Here is a 21164-nt window from a genome sequence, read left to right as displayed (position 1 = left end):
TTTGTTCAATATATGATGAATTTCGTTAGCCCCAGAAAAATAATAATAATAAATGCTTGAAGAGAAAACCTGAATGTAACCGTTTCATCGTGTTACAAACTTAGAATGACTTTCAACGTAGAGCCATACGCATATGCTAACTTCAGTACATGGCAGCGATAGAACAGTGGCTTCCAATGGCCTCTTTGACCCAATAGGGAGTGTTGGAGCCTGTAATTATATCCTGGTAAACATTTGCCAAGGCTTCTTACAGGCTTAACTTCCTTTTTACAGTTGAATTAAGAATATATCTTTTACTAGCTAAATTATTTGAAAGAGATAAACATTTTCAACAAATCTCTCGGGTGTCAAGGAGATCTGTCTTGGATTGAAAGAACTGAAAAAGCAAAGGTATATCTAAAAGTGAGGAGAGAGAAATTTGTTTCACGTGTAACTTCAAATCCTGGATCAGACTTTATCATATATCAGTTAGGGAGAGACAAGTACATTAAAGTGAATGAATCTAATGGATTACTCTCGTAATCTCAATCTGCAGTGGATGTATGTTAGCTCCTTTGTTCAGATTATAAAGGGCGATGGGTCAATGCAAAAAAAGTTAAATTCGATAATGTAGTTTGTGGTAATACTGGACGCAAATATGCATTCTGACTGTAACAAAGTTGATAATAGCAGATTTCACAAACTTGCCAAAATTCCATAGACATACCCAACCACTGATAGCCATGTGAACAAAAGCAGATCAGAATTAGAGACAGAACTGCAACCAAACAAAGCAACAACAAAAAATAGAAAGCAGAACAGAAATCCAGACAATGACTGAGTGACACGAGTGATAGAAAGATTAATACCTAACACTTCCCATACAGAAAACATTAAATAATAATGGCATGCATAGCCCAGGATTCATGCACAAGCATATAGCAAGCCTGTAAATCTGAAACTGGATTTTACTCCACTCCACGCTACTACTCAACTCGAGTTCCAAAAATATACTTAGGTTCCTTAATCCCCACAAGCTATCAAAAAGTGTAATAGCAGCCACAGGGAAAACAAAAAAGTACATTGAGAAACCCTAAAAAGACAAATTCAAAAGGTGTAACACCAATTATGAATTCAATTCTGGCAGTTGAAAATGAAGAAAAGATACAAATAACGGGCCCATCCTGCTAGTCTCCAGGTAGAGAGAGTGAGACACAATGAGCAAATTACTGAAGTGACTCTCCCTTCAGAGAGAAAAAACTGTCAGACTGGAGAACTAGAGGGCAACCATCCACACAATCAAAGATGGCCTCCCTGCTGTTCAACTAATGTCCTCTAATCTCACAGTTGAATTAAATGGTTTCAATCTGCAGGTAAGCTCACCATTGCACTGGTTGATCACAACTGCCTTGTTTCACAGCCCTCAGCTACCTTGAATAAGGATGGTATCGGCCACTTCCACTGCCTCCATAAGTTCCTCTATTCCCATATAACGATCCTCCACTGCTACCACTATAACCACTCGCGAGGCTGGCATCATAAGCACTGCCAAAACCACCACTCGCACCACTTCCGTATCCTCCATAACCATCAGCAGCACTACCATAAGCACCTAGTAAATCATAATTTCTACCAAAGTTTCCACTATAGCTGCCAGAGTATCCTAGGGAAGGATCTCCCCTATAAGATCCTAAGCCGCTACCTCCATACCCTCCATAACCCCTATCGAACTCAGTTCCACCATACCTGCCAAATGCACCAGGTCTACCCTCATAACCCCCTCCTGACCTATAAGAACTAGCACTGAAACCACCTCTGCCACCACCATATCCACCGTAACCATCTCCAAACCCACCACCAAAAGTGGGCCTAGGATCACTAAAACGCTTGGGTGCTGATGAAGGCATGTTCGATCCTTTCTTTGGTTCAGCCTTCTTGATTTCCACCTACAACAAAAGAGAAGTAGCAACCTAGACAGTTATTCTTCAGAACCTCTAAAAGACTTTTTGCAGTTAATAGTGAAGAAAGACCACAACGAGATAGGACAACCATCATTCATGAACTTATGTCATCAGAAAAACAGCATGATAATCTACTAACACCAACATCAGTCAAGAATTATAATAAAAAGAGCTCCAACTAAACAATTTATTTTGGAGAACCCTCTTCACAAACAAATTAACATCATTAGCATAAATTAGACCAATTTATTGCCAATTAATGTCAAAGAACATGTTGGAAAGAAACCTTCTTCTTTTTTTGGGTGGGGTGGGGGGTGCTAACAAGTAACAACATAATAGCAGCAGAGTAACAAAATTCTGATTATCCTTCAATAAGCTCTGCACTCACCTGAGCTCCAGCTAGGTCAAGTTTATTCCCCTTGGCCAAGAGATCATCAACAGCTTTCTCAGTGTCAAATGTGATGAATCCAAAGCCACGAGAACGACTGGTGGCATGATCCCTCATTATCTGGTGCTCCTTGACCTCTCCAAATTTTGCAAAGAAGTCCTTAAACTCATCTGTGCCATTCAAGAGAAATAAATCATTAACACCTGGATGTAGAGAATACAACACGCCGATTAGACTGTCAACAAGCCAAGCTTGCACTGCCCACCATGCCCTATGCCTGAGTTGAGGTATGCAGCTTATGTGACAAGCCAGACCCTAAAACCCAGTACATAAGCTTAAAATGCCTTTCTCATTCAAGCTTGGCTTGGCTTGCTTCATTAATTACACTAATGATAGAGTTCCTTACAACCATAATGCCTCTGGACAGGTAAACTTTTGTACTGACTAATCATACTGCAGCAGAGTTCAGGTAAGCAGATCCAAGGTGAACCCAGAAAACATGAATGGCCCAATCCTAAGCTTCTCATTTTGGACTCATAACAAGACTGAGACACTAGCGTCCAATCCAATAATCAAAGAAAAGCAGCAGCTGTTTATGCTCAGCTAGCTAAGTGCCCCACCCCCACCCCCAAATGGTCATTTGTTCTTTTTTTTCTTTGGTTGAGGGGTTGTTAGTTACTATGATTACATGTAAATATGAATAGTGTCATTCACACCTTAATTGATAACATCCTGTATATAAGAGACTGTCACTTAATTGACATTTTTCTCAAATTTTAGAGAAAAAGATTGGAACCAGTCGATCCCTGCAAAGGTGATCCCCACAAACAATGAAACCCCACCAAATAGACCATCAATGAAAATAGATAAACTTAGATAAGTAAAGTAGGGAAAACCTTCTGTTACAGTTGTAGGAACTCCACCCACAAAGATCTTCTTCGTCTTAAAATCCTTCGAGCCAATGGCTCCTTTTGGAATGGTCCGCTTGATTTCAACCTAAATTTGCCAGCACAGACACCAAAGCAGCGCAAACCCAGATCAACAAGTGAAGATAAAGCAACTGAAATATCTTTTAGGGAGTGTGTGGCTGGAGGATTAGAAGAAGAGTGAAAGCAGGATTCCATCCCAAGACCTGGCCACAACAATCCAAGGTCCAACTTCAAGATGAAAGAACGGACAGACGAAACAACAAAAACCAGTACAAAGATTTGAATCTAAAGAAAAAAAACCTTACCTGTTTACCATTGATAATATGAGTTTCTTGAATGACTTTATCTACCACGGAAGTATCTGCGTAAGTCACAAATCCAAACCCACGTGGTTGCCCTGTTCTCCTATCTTTCATGATGACAGTATCCGTCATTTCACCATATTTACCAAAATGTTTGGTGAATTGTTCTGTAGAATTACTCATTTACAAATGAAAAAACAAAATCAGAAACACAAAACAAAAATCAGGGACATATCAAATTTGGTAGCATAATGTCATTAACCAACCGGATGTTGTCTCTTTTGCTAAACCCCCAATGAAAATCTTTCTGCAAATAAACATGTAACAAATTAGAGAAAGAGCAATAGCAGAGATTAAATTAAGCTAAACAGAATAAATTTCACAAAAAGGCAAAGAAAATAAGTAGAACGAAGAAAGTATCAGTAAGGGGGAAACGCTTAAATAACTAAATTCAGCTAATTGAGAAAGCAGACGTACATAACCAAAGTGTATAATCAATTAGCATATCCGCTCTCGCATAAGTTTGGTAAATTAACATAACAAAATCGAATAATGGCAGCCAGAAAACGTCAAGATGAGTTCTTTCTTAATCTTTTCGAGAGGTGATGACGACATTAACGAATTCAGAACCAAAAACCTAATAGATGAACGTGGATGAAAGGAGCAAAGAGGGAGAAAGAGTTAATTGGTTACCCAGGACTGGCTCCTTCTCCTGTATGAGGGTGAAAGTTCTCTTCTTCATTGTGATTCGAGTTTTTAACTTCGAGAGCTTCTCCGTCTGCAGAAGCATCCATTGCCTTCTGATCTGTAGACATGGATCTTAGCGGTGCGCTGAACCGCTCAGAGGCGGAGCAGATAGCAAGTTTAACGGCGACGGAGGGGTGACGACGACACCGAAAATCGGAAGTAGCTTTGAAAAGAAGACCAGATGAGAAACAAGAACTAAACGTAGCCCTAGCCAAAAAAAATTAGTGCTTGGCAAGGTCGTACACGGAAGAGCGCACGGACGAAGGGTTAAGAATTATTACCAAAAAAAACAAAAAGAAAATAAGATGAGGGGCTTACATGAAAAGTTGTTCAAATTTAAGTGAATTATATAATTAACGGTCTAGATTTAATCTTGATCCAGACAAATCTGGGACGTCAACTGCTCAAAGCAACTTCCAATAAAAATTCTAGGTAAACATATCTCTATCAATTAGGATTTCAATAGTAGCATCGATTGTCCTGAAAGTTTATATACATAAGGAAACTAGGAATTGAGATATTACATATATATTGTGGGTAAGGGTTGAACCCACGACCTCTCCACTGAGGTTCTTAACCCTCTTACCAATCCTCCATTGGCTATATAAAGAGATGGTTTCTTGCCACTAGCAGAAGCCCAAACAATATAAATTTTTACTATTTTGAGTGTATGGAATCCCATATTGAGGGTTCAGATTTACCATCATCCTAAGTGCAAGCAATATAATACGAACTCAATTTTTTTTGCCAATGGAGGTGGTAGGATAGTTAGGAACTTGACTGTTCAATGGAGAGGTCGTGGGTTCAACCTCTACCGTCAGCATATGTAATATCTCTATCCCTTATATATAAAAGCCATATAAATAATATATATATATATATTTAATACAGACTCTGTACTAAGAGGGCTTCGTTTCTGATGAAGCGTCAGATCTCTTAGGGGTTGTATGGTAATGATTCTGGCACACTATATTTTGATCCGATAGCAAAGACGCTTACCGCCTAAATGCGCGAATTTACGAAACGTAAATCAAATGTTATGTTCCACGGTTCCACCCAAACAATAAAGAAAAAAAAAATTCAAATGTTCTGGAATAGATATTTGGTGGGTTCTGTGACGCTCGGCCTCCACGCGTTGCGTACAGAGAGAAGTTGTGAACACGGAGAATGGCGATGGCTTTAAACCTAGTTACATTTCGGAAGGTGCTCAAGCTTCACCTCTAAATGGTGTCTTCTGTTGATTTGTTTTCTTTTTCGAAACAGACATTTGATTCCATAGTGATATCCAGTAGTTTATCTTTGTTTTTGGCAGTCACAGGAGCTTCAGATCTTCTGCAGAAAAAAGGAAAGAGACAGAGACCAGTACCCTTACAAGGTTACTGAAATCACGCCTCCGCCCAAGAACCTTGGTGTTCGCTGCTTACCCTCCGTAAGTGTTGTGGCTACGCCCTAATATGATCTGAATTGCCTATTTGATCTATTATGGTACTAGATTGTTTAATTTCTCTGCAATTGTTTGAAATTATGGGTTGTTTTAGGATTGATACCCACAAAGCAAACTTAATCTTCACGCCACAAGCACTTGTTATCTTTTAACACTTACTTGGAAGGAGGGAGAGATGGGGAAAGGCTGTAGGGCATTTTGATGGCGTACATTGTAGACAATTTTTGCAATAGCATTCTTGTTATCGGAGAGTTAGAAGATTTCATTTATTAAGGAACCACAGTAGTGATTACATACGGATTATTCGCTTAGCAGCGACTTCATTTTTGACAATAGGAAATAGGTCCGCTGTATAATGAGAATAGCAAACAACTCGCTTCAAGGAACATTGTCATCCACAGTGCCTCATGCAATCGCAAAGAGAACCCTTGCAGAATCTCTAGACTGCCTGAACTAAGCTTAAAGATGTACAACAATGATAAGTCTTAGGGCTGGACATGATGGGCTTTGCAATTTGTGAGACATGTTTAGCTTGAAAGAATTGATTCAAACTCCGTTAGGAACCCACAATCAAACTATTTGAATGGTTTTTTATTATTGGGGTGCACATTCCATCAACTTGAACTTCCACTTCAGTTTTTACCCTCATAACGGCAGTTCTTTGCAACACTTGAGTTTTTATTAGTTAACAGGCTCCCTTTGGCTGGATGTGTTTTTTGATGAAGCATGGGGATCAAACTTCTTTCCAACTAAGCTTGCTTACTGAATTGTTGTCTCCTACATTTCATCTGCTGCATGAATGTTGTACTTCTCACCTTGAGACATTGGTCCTACTTGCACTGGCGTCCATCTTGCCCAAACAACCCCCCCCTCATCTTGGGCTGTTCTTTTCATAGTCTGGCTGTTTTCGTTGCTGTTTGTTGCAGCCTTTTTCTCAAATAAAAAAAACTTCCAGCACTTCCTACCGAAGGACAAGTCTACATGCTTGTGTGATCTGGATCTCCAAACCTTGTGTTGTATATATCTTCACTTCTTAAGTTTTGTGATATTTTGTTGTTCCATGTGGTTTAGGTTGTGTGCTTTATTGACCCCTCCTAGGTGTCTTGGAGGCTTGTAGCCCCCCTTCCTTTTGTCTTCTCCATCCCCCTTCTGGGTTTATATATTTTTAGTTCACCTAAAAAAAATATTGCTCTTTGTCGTGCAAGGATTGCAAGGTAATACTAGGTGAAAACTTAATTGCTCAACATAGACTTTTGTTCTTGGATATATGCCTAACTCCAAAAACTCATAAAATGTGTAAGGTTAACTACCCTAGGATAAGATGGTGGAACTTTAAGGGAGAGTGTTTAAAATAATTTGCTAATGAAGTATTCAAACAAGGAAAGTGAGATTTTAAGGAAGACACTAGTGTGGTGTGGAATGAGATGGCTACATATATGAGGAAGGTGGCTAAAGATGTCATATGTGAATCAAAAGGAAAGCTCCATTTTTATATAGAGACTTGGTAGTGGGATAGTAAGGTTCAAGCAACCATTAAGAATAAGAAAGCTAATTTTAAGACATGGCAAAATGACTAAGGATGTTAAAGATCTTCTAAGATATAGATTGGCTTAAAATGATGATAAGAAAATTACGGAAAAATCAAGGGAGAAGAAGTATGAAGAGTTGTATAGTAAGTTGGGCACGAAGGAAGGGGGAAAAATCTTTTTATAAGATAGCTAAAATTAGGGATAGGAACAGTAGAGATTTTGACAATGTTAGACTTATTAAAAGTGAAGATGGTGAAGTATTAGTTCATGAAAGGACATTAAGAAGAGATGGAAAATCTATTTCTCTAGTCTACTAAACGAACATACTGCAGGCATTTGTAATTCAGACAATTACACCATTCACCAAGGCACCCATTTTTCGAACATATATACGGAGAACTTCGATGTCCAATGTAAAAGAAGCACTAAGGAGGATGAAAATAGGCAAGACACTAGGTCTTGATGAATTCCTAATAGAAGTATGGAAGAACTTAGGAACCTACGGGCTAGTTTGGTCGACTAAGTTGTTTATAAGATTATTAACACAGGGAAAATGCAAGATGAATGGAGGAGAAGTATCCTAGTTTCAGTTTTCAAAAATAAATGAGATATTCAAAACTATAGTAACTATAGAGGCATTAAATTGATGAGCCATACCATGAAATTATGGGAGAGAGTAATTGAAATCCGCTTGAGAAACTTAACCATATTAACAGATAACCGATTTGGGTTGATGCCAGGAAGATCTACAACGAGGCTAATAGCCTTAATTAGGAGACTTATGGAAAGGCATCGAGTGTGTAGGAAAGACCTTCACATAACATTTTTGACCTAGGAAAAACTTATGATAGATTTCTAAAGCGTTGATTTGGCAAGTACTAGAGAAAAGAAGTGTTGCAAGTAAATATTTAGACATTAAAAAAAAAAGGATATGTATGATGGTTCAGTGACAAGTGTAAGAATAGTGGGGGGATAAAGTAATGAATTCTCAATTACACTTGGGCTATATGAAGGATCAACTTTAAGCCCATATTTATTTGCACTTATAATGGATGAATTAACAAAAGACATTCAAGATGAGGTTCCTTCATGTATGCTTTTTGTTGATGATATTGTGTTGATGGATGAGATTCAAGTAGGGATCAATACCAGGTTAGAATCATGGAGAACAACTTTAAAATTAAAAGTCTAAACAAAGTAGATGAAGACAAAATTATCTAGTTGTAACTTTGGTCATGATCAAGTAGAGGTGGTGAAACTTCTTGATAAGGACCTTCTTCAGGGTGATTGTTTTAGGTACTTTGGTTCAATCATAAATAAAAAAAGGTGATATAGAGGATAATGTTTCAAAAAAGATTAAAATAGGATGGATGAAGTAAAGAGACGCGTCCAGGGTCTTGTGTGATTGACGTATTCCTTTAAAGTTTAAAGGAAAATTCTATAGGACCGTTATTAGACTAATTATGATGTATAGTGCAGAGTGTTGGGCTGTTAAAAAGAATCATATAGGTAAACTCAAGTATAGCAGAATTGAAGATGCTAAGATGGACAAGTGGCAAAACTAGGAAGAATAAGGTAAGGAATGATCATATTATAGTTGGTTTGGGAGTAGCTCCGATAAGTGATAAGCTATGAGAAAGTCGTTTGAGGTGGCACGATCATGTTCAATAGAGGCTTGTAAATGCCTATGTACAGAGAAGCAATTGTAAATGCCTCTGTACGGAGAAGCCATATAATCCAGATTGAAGGAACTTGAAGAGCTAGGGGCAAACCTAAGAATACTTTAAGAGAAGTGGTGAAATGATATGCATAACTTTGGCCTTTTATCTAGGATGACCCCAAGAGCTGATTGGAAGGCACGAATCCATGTAGCCAACCCCATTTAGTTGGGACAAAGCTTTTTCTTGTTGTTGTTGTATTGAATAGGCCAACTGCAGAAGAATATGTTTCATGATGAGGTTATAAAAGCATGAATTTGCTGTATCATTGAGGTCAGGATCTATTTACATCTTTGCTGGCGCTGGTTTCATTTGAAGCTGATAACATATTTCAAATTAGTCTTAAGACTCCTGTACTGTAAATTTTTTACTTGATGGTTTCTTTTTTCTTCCCTTTTGTTTTTCTATTTTTTTGTGTGGGTGGTTTTTTTTTTTTTGGGGGGGGGGGGGGGGGGGATCAGAATTTACCATATGAGGTCCAAAAACCAGACCCTCGTTCCTGGTGAAGCGGATGGCTTTAGTATTTTAAATCTGAAAATACAAATGGGATTTTCTTTTGGGGAAGTTTTCATGACTAGCCTTTATCTTTGCTTTAAAAAATTTAGCTCGATGAGTTTGGGGGATCATCATTCAGTCTAGGGGTGGATTGAGGGCATGGGCATATCTCGTGTCAGAATTCCACTTCCTCCCTGGAATTTGTTCTGTGTATGATGGCCAGGGTCATTATTCCTGAAAAAAGATTATTGATTGCTTCAGGTTAACAGCAAAAAAGACACTGGTAGAGTGAATGGGGAATCTGTAGTTGTATAGCCAACCTGATCTAGATGGAGAAAGGCTTAAATTGTGTTGAATCATGCAATTTGTTACACTATATCAAATGGTTAGATGATGCCTGATGGATTACGTTACCCAAGTTCTTTCTGCTGATTGAGTGACCTTTATTAGCATCTCCTTGGTTTTGTTTATGTTCTGAATGAAGAATTCAAATATCTAATGCTAAAAAAGTGTCATAGCAATGAAACATTTTACTATACACATAATGTTGCTATCACTGTTGGGTTACCAGAAGTGCTCTACAACACATAGAGATCTTCCTTATCGTTATTTGTGGTGCAATGTTCTTGAAGCATATATATCTATTTTTTTGGTATGTAGTGTCGAGAGAGAAAAGTGTGGCTTTTTATGTGTTTGTTGCTGATATCTTGCTCCTTTGTACCAGAACATGCAGTGTGGAGAGAGTGTGACAATAGAAGGTCGAGCATACACTGTTTCTGCAGTAATCCACCGGTACCAGCTTCGGAAGGGAAAGTATGAACCCAGTGAGAAGAGGCTTGATGTGCAGTCGACTGGGAGATATATAGTGAACTTGTATCTGGAAAATCTATTAGAACAATCTTAATTCTGATAATTCATCATCATCTCAACAGAATACCATTGTAACAACCCTAAGTGCCCATCCTCTTCATTATTATTCATAATTGTATCCTAATGTTTTACCCTAGTTGATGTAGAAATGTAAGAATATAGTATTTTTCACGTCACTTCTACCCTTAATTCAACTCCTTTGGGCTCCAGTGCTCCGAGCCTCCAAGCAATGTTTGTTGCTTGAGAAGTTTAAGTTTCTGAAATATATTAAGGAATGCATAACGTATGTACAATTCGTTTTTTATCAAATTCAATTCTTGAGACGTTATATTTTTTTAATAGTAACGGTTACCATCGTAGGGTTGCTTGGTAAGATCAAAAGCTCTTAGTGAACAAGTTAGTAGGGTTGCTTGGTAAGATCAAAAGCTCTTAGTGAACAAGTTAGAGATTTGATTTTGTTTCGTATTATGTAATTCTTACACCATAATATATAAAAGATTGTTTCAAAAAAAAGATTAGTGATGTAAAATGTGAAGCAACGGAAGTTTGACTCTTGAATTTTTTATATTATTATTTATGTGATAACATCCTATAGGATATGATTCATTATTGTTCCAATCCAACGACCCATGTCACCCTCTACTCGTTCCGAACTACATCAGGGTAGTTTGTGACAAAAAGATTGAGTACTTTCATCAGCAACCACATATGTTTTGCCACGTATAACCATTCAGGGTCGGACCGCCTGTGTCAGACTTAACGAAAGTATAGTAGATGCTGAATTATATATTATCTTTCTCCGTTTCTTAAGATTCCAAAATGGGTGAGAGAAAGTTTCAGTTAACACTGGAAGCGTAAGTTATCATCGTGCACCAACCCATGCCAGCAGACCACAGACTCCACACCCACATGCACGCCTTCCTGTTCACGTGCACGCATGTGACCCACCTCCACACCCCGAAAACCTCTCAAATTTTTAAAAAGGTTAAATTAAGGTGAATTATTACTATAAATTATTATCTAATTAATTTTACAAAAAACGAAAAAAATATAGCCAATCGAATCAAACCTGTTGACCGTTATTTACTCTTGTCTGTCTTCTTCCGTTGAATCTTCTCGCCCCTCTACCTAATCTAAACCGTCGGATCAGAATCTTCCCACACACAAATCCCGGCTCTTTAGACAGAGTGGATCAGTTTCTACCAATCCCTTGGAAAGAAACGGATAAACGAGAAATAGATTCCAAACCAAACGCATTGCTTTAACTTTTTAACAGTGCTGGAGCCTGGAGGTAGCTTCCATGTCTCTCGCTCGCTCTCTCTCTCTTGTTTTGCTATAGTTTAAGCTTTTTCAGAAGCAGCAGCAGCGAACTGAGAAATGGAGGATAATATGTAAGAGCGGAAAAGAAGGGGGAGCTCGAAAAGTGTGGAATAGATAAGTAAGAGGAGAAGAGAATATCCATGAAAAAGACGGGTTGCTTTGCTTGTGAGCTTCAGTTTGGTTTCTCTTCTCAAGTCGACTCCACAGCTACGACACGATAAACGACGAAGTAAACAGAAATTTCGGGACCTTCAGAAGTTACTTTCGCTCCCTTCGATTGGATCTCTGAAATAACAAAACTTCTTTCTCTATCTCTCTCTCTCTCTCTCTTTCACTTTTTCTTCACGGAGCTCTAAAGGGTCTCTCATTGCTTTTCAGTCATGAAAGATCTCCCACTCCGCATTTTATGATCGGTGCTTTGATCAGGTAATTTTTCTTCTGTTTTCTCTCCTTTGTGAACTACTTTGGGTTTTGCTTGGTTTCGTTGAGTTTCTCTTCTTTTATGTTGTTTCCACGAAGATTGCCTTTTTCTCGAGCCCTTTCTTCCTTCTATATAGTTTCTCTGCTTTGCTGTGCTTGTTGAAACTGGAAAAGTTTCGGTTTTTACCCCCTTTTTAAAAAAAAATTTGTTTAGACATTTAGGTTCCGTTAACCTTTGGGATTTCACTTCACAGGAGTTATAGGTGTGACAATCTCTACGATTCAAAGTTTCGGAAGAGTCTTTGATTTGATTGGTTTTCTTTAGTCTGTATTCTTGTGTTTGATTGGACTTGCTACCTGCACAATCCTTGAATTGATTCTTCTGGTCGGTAAGACAGCTCGAGTTTACTTCGATTGATGGCTACGACTTCGGGTATATCGACCACCACCTGCCCGGAACATCTCAACGTTCCCAATTGCTCAAGAGAATCGGTTGGCGAAGGAATTGGTTCTTTGTCGAAGCGTCATGATTCGGCTTCTGCTACAAATTTATCAGAAAATCCTCGCCGTCGTCACCCTCCTCCACGTTCTTCCAATCAGTCCACAGAGTCTAGATATGGCTTGACAACTCTTGGCCATCCAAAGTCATCGCCTTCCGAATCTTCAAAGGAAGAGTTATCTTCTTCGAAAAAGTCTCACATGAACGATGGTCTCACCGGGCCGCTGAAAGCATCTCCAGAGAAGGTATTATCTGAAAAATCTGCGAAGCAAGAACCGTGCAGTGGAAACCCTATTGATGTTACCGAGAGTTCTTTGTGTATAGGTTCTGTTTCAATCTCTAACAAAAAAAGTATGGAGCAAGAAAACGGGCCATTAAACTCGCAGTGCCCTAGTCGTGATAATAGTTTCCACTCCGTTTGTGCTGCCACGGAAGTTAGCGATGGTATCAGCAGTACCGAGAAATCTTGCGGAAGTGCCAACATCAGCAATTCATGTGAATTCGTGGAGAGTAGAAAGACCAGTATATGCAGAGGCAGCACAGGCACTGATGTCAGTGAAGAGAGTAGCTCAAGTAGCTTTAGTAGTGTTTTAAGTAAACCACACAAAGCAAACGATACGAGATGGGAAGCAATTCAAGCTGTTCGATCTCGAGATGGGGTTCTGGGGCTGAACCACTTCAAGCTTTTAAGGAAACTGGGCTGTGGAGACATTGGCAGTGTTTACCTATCGGAGTTGAGTGGGACTAGAAGTTATTTTGCAATGAAGGTAATGGACAAAGCTGCTCTAGCAAGTAGGAAGAAGCTTCTGCGTGCTCAGACGGAAAGAGAAATACTGCAGTCCCTAGATCATCCTTTCCTTCCCACTTTGTATACACACTTTGAGACAGAGAAATTTTCCTGCTTGGTCATGGAGTTCTGTCCAGGAGGTGACCTACATGCACTCCGGCAGAGACAACCAGGGAAATATTTTCCCGAGCATGCCGCTAGGTACAATCTTATGTTCTCTTTTCATTATGATGACTTATCATTTTGTTTCTGAATTTAACAGAGTTGACGCAACCAAAATTGTTTTTCTATAATGATTTGGCACTCAGCTGAAGAGAGATGTCTGAATCAATTCCATCAAGGTTTTCTGAGTTTTCCTAGTCTTGGTGAACCTTCATTTGTCTGCGCTTGTGATGGCATAGGAAGAATATCTCTGTCACCAAAGCCCTCAGGAAAGAGATGAAGCCTAGTAACTGCTACTTTGGATCATTCATGCCAATATATATCCTAGTAGCTGTACTGTGACCCTGAAATTTATTCAATATATGAAGCCTATATAATCTTTAACTTGCCCATCTCATCGCAGGGATGAAGTGTCCTTGTAAAATTTTTTTTCCTCATAAGCATTAGGACCTTGTCTTCAATCTCCTTCTTAATACCAGATGTTAATTTCCTCTTTGTTAGCTCTTTTATATTGCCCCCTGTGACAGACTGTTCAATTAGCTTTAATCCATGCTATCTACATGCTACTACATGCTAAAATTACTGAAGAACATTGTTATTTAATTAAACCTCTACCCTCTACCATGGAACCCCCCTTATAAGACTCCCTACTGTCACCACCTAACCTGGTCTTGCCATATTCGCATATGTTCCACAGATTGCTTATTTCATACTTGTATGATCACACTAGTCCCATATCTATCTTTCACTATTCTCTGATACTTAACCCACAATGGTAATTTACAACCCCCCACCCCCACCCCCCAAAAAAAAAAAAAAAAATCCATGGCATATCAAAAATCTTATTTTGAGGTATCTCAAAATATAACAACAATTCTTATTCTGACATGCTGATCGAACTCACAGTTCTTTTAGTAGAGATTAACCTGCAGAAGTATCTGAACTCCTGGATGCTGATTAGTAAAATTTTATGGCAATTTGCCCTTGGAATCTACTTCAGTCCATTGATTTTCCCTTCTATTAAGCCCTTGAAGGCAATGTGTAGATTGTAGGACTATGATGAATGTATGAAGTGTATACATAAGTGACACCTTTAAATATGCCAATTTAAAACATCATGCTTTTGGTTGTTGTCATAAGCAATTGTGGTAATTTATTATTTATTAAATAATTACAGATGGAAATGGTTTTTAAAGTATTGAGTAGAACAGGAACTATTGGCTTTCCTTTAGGTTCCTAATCTTGTGTTCTTGATTGTGCAGATTTTATGTAGCAGAGGTTCTCCTAGCTATGGAGTACCTTCACATGCTTGGGATCATTTACAGAGACCTTAAACCAGAGAATGTTTTAGTGAGGGATGATGGACATATCATGCTGTCAGATTTTGATCTTTCTCTAAGATGTGCAGTTTGCCCAACTCTTGTGAAATCCTCAAACACAGAGATGGAGTCAGGAAAGAACTCTGGTTATTGTGTTCAACCTTCATGCATTGAACCAAGTTGTGTGATACAGCCATCTTGCATACAGCCCACATGCTTTATGCCGCGCTTCTTATCAAGCAAGTCCAAGAAAGACAAGAAAGCAAAACCAAAGAATGAAGTCTTTAACCAAGTGAGTCCACTCCCAGAACTTATTGCGGAACCTACTAGTGCTCGTTCAATGTCATTTGTGGGTACACATGAGTACTTGGCTCCAGAGATAATCAAAGGTGAAGGACATGGCAGTGCTGTAGATTGGTGGACTTTCGGTATCTTTCTTTATGAGCTTTTGTTTGGGAAGACCCCATTTAAGGGGTCAGGAAACCGTGCTACACTGTTCAATGTGGTGGGGCAGCCCCTTAGATTTCCAGAGTCTCCTAGTGTGAGCTTTGCTGCAAGGGACTTGATCAGAGGTTTGCTTGTGAAAGAGCCCCAACTTCGTCTTGCATACAAACGTGGGGCCACTGAAGTTAAGCAACACCCATTCTTTCAGAGTGTGAATTGGGCGCTTATCCGATGTACCAATCCACCAGAGGTGCCAAAGCCATTAATGATGGACTTGCCAGCAAAATCAGATGTGCCAAAAGCACCCCAAACTGATAAGATGCCGGGAGTTGATGTCAAGCCTTCTGGTAATTATTTAGAGATTGATTTCTTTTAATTTTTCTGGTTGTATCTTTCTGCAACAGTTTCCATGGATTGATATTGTCCCCGACTGTTTAGTTGTTACTCCTCACTACAAGGAAAGCTGAAACTGTTGCTTCTCAAAACACCATGTAAAATTGATCTGTCACCTCACTAGGCTTCAGACACTGCTGGAAAAAAGCATTAAAATGAGGAAAGAGTCACAGTGTATACTGATGAATTCCTTCACTTGGAAAAATGAAAAAAATGATGTTGGTGACAATGGCACTTCATGTGAATTTTCTGGATGTTATCATGGAATATAACATTAACCCAAAAAAAAAGAGAGGTAGTATTGGATGCTTACAATTGACCAAACATCTCAGTGCAGAAGATCTGGACCAAATATTGTGGAGATCTTTTTGAGGGGTGTTTTTCTATCATGTGTTTTATGTCATAAGTCCATTTGCTGTGGGACTGGTACTAAGAACGTAATACTGAGTTTCTTTGTGCATGAACTTCCTGTAGGCTCACTTGTTATTGCAGCCCAATATTTTAGTTCTGCACCTTATGAGGTTGGATCATGTCAAGGTGGCGTATGGTGTGTCTGCTACCCTTGTAGCTATTGTTGTTTCTTATACATGGTAATAGTCTTGAATGGCTATTTATTTCTTAATTGCTCTTAAGTTGGGACAAACCATTAAAATCTTCTAGATTCTCCTGTTGGTATCACTGGATGTGCAGAGATAGAGTTCTCCAACCTCCTCTTCTTCTTTCTGTCTCCTAGATCCTGTGATTTCTCTGCATCTACATTGAGAACTCTTTCTATGTTCTTGCCTGACCATTCAGAGGCGCCTGTGGCAATTCTTTGCCCCATCTGATAAGACAGCCATACCTTGCACAATCCAGAGATTCCGTTTTTCATAGAGAAGTTGTTTGTTAGTGGCAGCAAGGGGGAAGAAGAAGAATAATGAAAAAGACCTCCCTTCCAGAATCCAAATTGAGGACAAACAAATTCATACAATGTCCAGAGTTTTATCAGTGTCTCCTTGTGTTAAAGGGAAATCATACATGAACATATCCATGATCCATGCAATGAGAACTTCTAAATTCCAGCAGGGCTTGTTTGAACATGATCAGATTTATTTCTCTTGAAGAAAAATTCTTTTAAGAGGCCCCGGAGAAGGAAATTTGAATTATTGAGCTCTTACTTATGACTTATGAGGTGTTGGTCATTTGCCAACTTAGCCAACCTCCTGGGATTCCACTAGATCCAATTTACAGCCGAAGCTACTTGATCTCTTAGTTCTAATAAGGTATTGGTATCTCAACCTGCTTCTGCTGATGATGATCTGGTTTTGTTTTGGACTAGCTGGAATCTTATATGAAGCTTAAAAATATGCATTATTCGTTCCAGATTTATAAGATGTCAGGAATCAGGATCTAACTTGACAGATTTCGATCTTTCAAAAATAGATGGATTTAAATACATCTTGTAGAGACTTTCTTCATCTTGATGGATACCATTGAGAATCTAGTCAATGCCAGACATTAAGACAAACGTATACCTTAGGTGGCAGCTTGGATAATCATGTACAGGGAATATATAGGTTGGACCTACCAGCTTAAATTGATCAAATAAGCAGATGATTAGTTACATTCATCTCGTCTCAACGGATCTTCTGAGTTCTCTGTTTCCAGAGTCCGTGTTCTCTGTGCTTGCCAAGTCTTCTTTGTCTGCAAGTTGTGCTCTATGACTCCGTTGGTTAACTCATAATTCAATAACCAGCAATATTCAAGAGATAACCCCAAGCAGAATCACTAATAATACCAAGAACTGGTTTCAACTCTTAAATATTTTCCTTTGTTTCAATCCCACTAGGTCTCTCTGTTTTCCTTTCAGAATTTTTGGAACCCATTCACACCAAGGTTGAGCGTCTCGGATGTGTTTTTCAGTAAATGAAGGTAACATGAAACACAATTAATTCTCTGGAAGCAGAAACTGAAATAAGCTCAGGTAACATAGAACTCAATTGGATTTCCTTGAAAAGCAAACGCATTCAAAGAAGTTCCTTTCTGGATTTTTTGCTATTTCTGGTTTCTGACTAGTTGATGCTCGGGACGAAGAAGGTTTTACTCCATTCATCTGCTGCCTCTCTACAATCCTTTTGCCATCTTCAACGATGACAACCTCGCAGAAGCTTGGAGCATTCTTCCGAACAAATTCGCCTTTCCCCAGTCCCTTCCTCAACCGCCTGCAATATGGAATTTGGTTAGGACACCAGCACTCTTGAATGCATGAAGCAACAAGAACGAAAATTGCCATAAACACAAGATTCTTCTAATTAGACAAATGTTTGATTTGTCTATCTTAGGAAGCCTTGCTGAAGAAAACCATGGAGCACGAATATGTCTAAGCTATATTTTTCTGATATATCAGTGTAAATACATATATATAATGGCATGGTTACCTTGAAGAGGATAAACGTTTTGTTCCCATAACAAGTGAGGTAATATTAAGAACAGGAATGAGTTCTAAGATTGCCTTGGTGGTGAAATCGCTCTCAATGAGTATTGTATCTACTGCTACCTGTAAAACAATTAATACTGAGAAAATTTCAGAAGCAGTATTACATGGATGAAGTGAATTGTGAACGATCAGAACAACTTGGCACCTTTACTTGGCTGCACAGGTTAATATACTTCTGTAAGACATTTCTCCTGCGAGCACCGGCTTCGTGGATGTAAGGCCTCATCTGTTCCTGACTGAGTTTGCTCGTTGATAGCTTCCCAACTGACAAAAAAACACCACAGATCCACAATATAACAATCTTCATAAGGTGTCTTGCAGAGGAAGATGGTGGAAGTTGCTGTGTTATGAAATTAAAAGAGAAGCTTCAGATCTACACAAAAGTCACCAATCTATCTAGCAAAAATTTGCATTAATTAGAGGTTATAAGATAAGAGATTGAAGCAGAGAGACCAATACTAAGATAAAAGCTTACCAGGTGTGGTGATATAATGAATGGGAGGGAAAACATGAACAAGCAATACACGACTTTCAGGTCCTGCAACATGATCAAGTACCCATTTGATTACTTCTGAGTCTTCTTTTCCCACAGCAACATATATATCTTTAGTCTCTGGCCTATCTCTGATGCTGATACCACAATTACTGCAATCTTCTATCTCGACAATTTCTGTTGTCATCGTGCTTCCAGTATGATATACTTGATCTTCAACATACCCTGAATTCTTTTCTTCCATCTCCTACCTCTACCCAAGTGGATTCATCAACGCCAACAATAATTGGTTTCAACTCTTCTCTATGATATGCAATATATATTTGATATACTGAAGAATTGGAACTTGTGTGTAGCCATTAACAATCACAGTTGAATGCTTCTAAACACAATAAAATACATATGCAGAGAGACAGGGAGGAGAAGGGTCTACTTTTTTATGCCTTTTTTTAATGGGGTTGTCATGTCATCAGGGTCCAAGTCCTTGATCTAAAGGTGCTGAAAGTAAACCCACAAAAAAGAGAAGAGATGAGAAGAGAAATTGTTTTTGTCAAGATTTGCAGGCCGGTGCATGATTATCAGACAGAAATCTACCAAAGCTAGCTTGGACCACTCGTTGTCGTGGTCTACCCTCCACTAATTGCTTCTCAAGTCATAAGCTTACATTAACTGGTCTAGAAGGAAAGTCATGGTTCGGATTCCTACTGTTGGAATCACAAGCTTTATAAACATACAAAGACATAAGCCAAGACTGTTGCTTTCCACTTCCACCATTGCTGTAACCTAGGTAGTGGAGTAACAGAGCATTCAATTTACTAAAGCAATACTGGTGGGTCACATCTGGGTTCTTGTAATCTGCCTAAACCTAACCTCTCTCTTTCTCTCTGAGATCACCTCGTTCTTCTTCTCGTGTATCTACACCGCCTAACGATGAGAATAACATGAATGAAGTGGAGCGATGCGTCTAGAACTTTATGGATTTTAACTAAAACAATAAGATAAGAAGTGAATTGGAGATAATATATAATTCATTCGTAGGATTTTGGGTTTTAGTGTAGTATATAATTTTTTTTTATATGATTTGGGTTTTGGTCGGCAAGCGAATGAATTTTAAAGGTGTGTGACATGCCAAACTAGCATATTTAACACCATTTTATAGCAGATATCCATCCTAATTCTGAAGGGTGGTAGGTAATCACAAGTTCACAACCACCACTGAAGAATAGTCTGTTTCACTTGTGGTTTATTCATATCAGGATCAGAGAGTCATTTTTTTAATATAGTATTACAAGAATTTTGTGATCTTCGTAAGAAAAAAGCTATGGGGGGTGGAAATCCAAAAAAATCCCATGTCAAGAACAAGGAACCGATATCCAATTATCTTTTCTGTTTGGTCTCTGCTTAAGAGCCAAGTGTTTTGTTCTGCTTTTCTTTTTATTTTGCCTTTTTACAAGAAAGATGAATGACATGATTCATGTTATTTGTGCTTTGACTGTTAGGGGAAAAGGTCTTTTAGACTATCCATGACCCATCAAAGAATTCCTCAGCCCATTCAATTGACCTAAATATATGACATGCAAAATCATGATTGAATGAAATTTGCATGGGAGAAGCATACACTATCACTGGCTATAATTATGTCAATAAAGAGAATATATTCCAAAAAGAGGAAATGATGTTTACTGGGTTTCCCTTAGACAAGGAGCAAAAAGAAAATTAGGGAAATGAGGAAAACTGGAAAAACTTTGTATGAGTAGCATGATTGAATTGTCTTTTGCTCTATGATTTCCTCGCATTATGGTTAAAACATCAATTTTTTATTGTTTAAAAAATGTGTTTTATATTAACTTACTAATAAGGGGTGGTGATTATTACATACTTTATTATGGAGGATCAAACCTAATTATCCTGTTGGGAAGCGTTAGTCATTGCCAACTAAACTAAACTAATGATAAACCATAAGCTTCTTATCTAGAAATAAGAAATTAAAGTAACAAAATTATTACTTGGTGTTGTGGGAAATATGGTCTCGATCCTCCCCCCTCGGGAGAGAGACACCCCCACTCGGGAGAGAGGCACCCCCCTCAGGAGAGAGGCACCCCCTCGGGAGAGAGGCACCCCCCTCGGGTTGATGATTCTCTTCCCTCATAAAGGGTCCCGAGTGCCTCACTCGGGACAAATACACCTCTCTTGGTTATCTGATTTCTTCCTTGAATAAGGTCCCGAGGGCCTCATTCGGGAGAGACACCTCCCATGTGGGATGGCTCACCTCATCCCTGAAGAAGGTCCCGAGGGCCTCATTTGAGAGAGACACCTCCCTCTTGGGCAGGTTCATTTATTCGTCGGAGAAGTGCCACACTTGGGAAAAATATCCAACTCTAGCATTTCTCAGAAGACTCTCTTGACTAAGTCAAAAAGAGTTAGTTACGCATAAACACTCAGCATATCTATTCCGAGAATTGGGGAGGTGAGTCATCATAACGGCGATA

At 38.8% G+C, this 21164-nt stretch overlaps 4 protein-coding genes across 6 annotated transcripts; 2 read left to right on the top strand and 2 right to left on the bottom strand.

The window, feature by feature from the left end:
• Window positions 1-254: 254 nt before the first annotated feature.
• Window positions 255-4573, bottom strand: LOC149020706 (RNA-binding (RRM/RBD/RNP motifs) family protein). Its single transcript, XM_089148920.1, has 6 exons — window positions 4253-4573; window positions 3826-3866; window positions 3563-3726; window positions 3225-3324; window positions 2329-2498; window positions 255-1925 (listed from the first exon to the last, which is right to left on the bottom strand). The coding sequence occupies exons 1-6, from the start codon at window positions 4372-4374 to the stop codon at window positions 1407-1409; spliced, it is 1116 nt and encodes a 371-aa protein (XP_089005046.1). The 5' UTR covers window positions 4375-4573; the 3' UTR covers window positions 255-1406.
• Window positions 4574-5321: 748 nt separating this feature from the next.
• On the top strand, window positions 5322-10696 carry LOC149020705 (uncharacterized). The gene is made up of 3 exons (XM_089146979.1): window positions 5322-5509; window positions 5619-5735; window positions 10217-10696. The coding sequence occupies exons 1-3, from the start codon at window positions 5474-5476 to the stop codon at window positions 10394-10396; spliced, it is 333 nt and encodes a 110-aa protein (XP_089003105.1). The 5' UTR covers window positions 5322-5473; the 3' UTR covers window positions 10397-10696.
• A 923-nt stretch (window positions 10697-11619) lies between these two features.
• LOC149020704 (serine/threonine-protein kinase D6PK-like) lies at window positions 11620-15843 on the top strand. 3 transcript variants are annotated; one of them, XM_089148914.1, is made up of 3 exons: window positions 11620-12108; window positions 12501-13589; window positions 14813-15843. In XM_089148914.1, exons 1-3 carry the CDS (start codon window positions 12089-12091, stop codon window positions 15687-15689), a joined length of 1986 nt encoding a protein of 661 aa, XP_089005040.1. In that variant the 5' UTR covers window positions 11620-12088; the 3' UTR covers window positions 15690-15843. The 3 variants fall into 3 exon arrangements, with proteins under 3 accessions (XP_089005040.1, XP_089005042.1, XP_089005041.1); XM_089148916.1 differs by having other exon boundaries at window positions 12497-13589; XM_089148915.1 differs by having other exon boundaries at window positions 12357-13589.
• Window positions 15844-16933: 1090 nt separating this feature from the next.
• Window positions 16934-19195, bottom strand: LOC149020703 (U-box domain-containing protein 36-like). The gene is made up of 4 exons (XM_089148918.1): window positions 18658-19195; window positions 18328-18446; window positions 18124-18242; window positions 16934-17907 (listed from the first exon to the last, which is right to left on the bottom strand). Exons 1-4 carry the CDS (start codon window positions 18917-18919, stop codon window positions 17682-17684), a joined length of 726 nt encoding a protein of 241 aa, XP_089005044.1. The 5' UTR covers window positions 18920-19195; the 3' UTR covers window positions 16934-17681.
• Window positions 19196-21164: the final 1969 nt, after the last annotated feature.

This window comes from Hakea prostrata, chromosome 3, assembly GCF_041222555.1.
Source record: "Hakea prostrata isolate BN-2017 chromosome 3, UWA_Hpros_2, whole genome shotgun sequence".
NCBI lineage: Eukaryota > Viridiplantae > Streptophyta > Magnoliopsida > Proteales > Proteaceae > Hakea > Hakea prostrata.
This window is presented reverse-complemented; position numbering and strand designations above follow the sequence as displayed.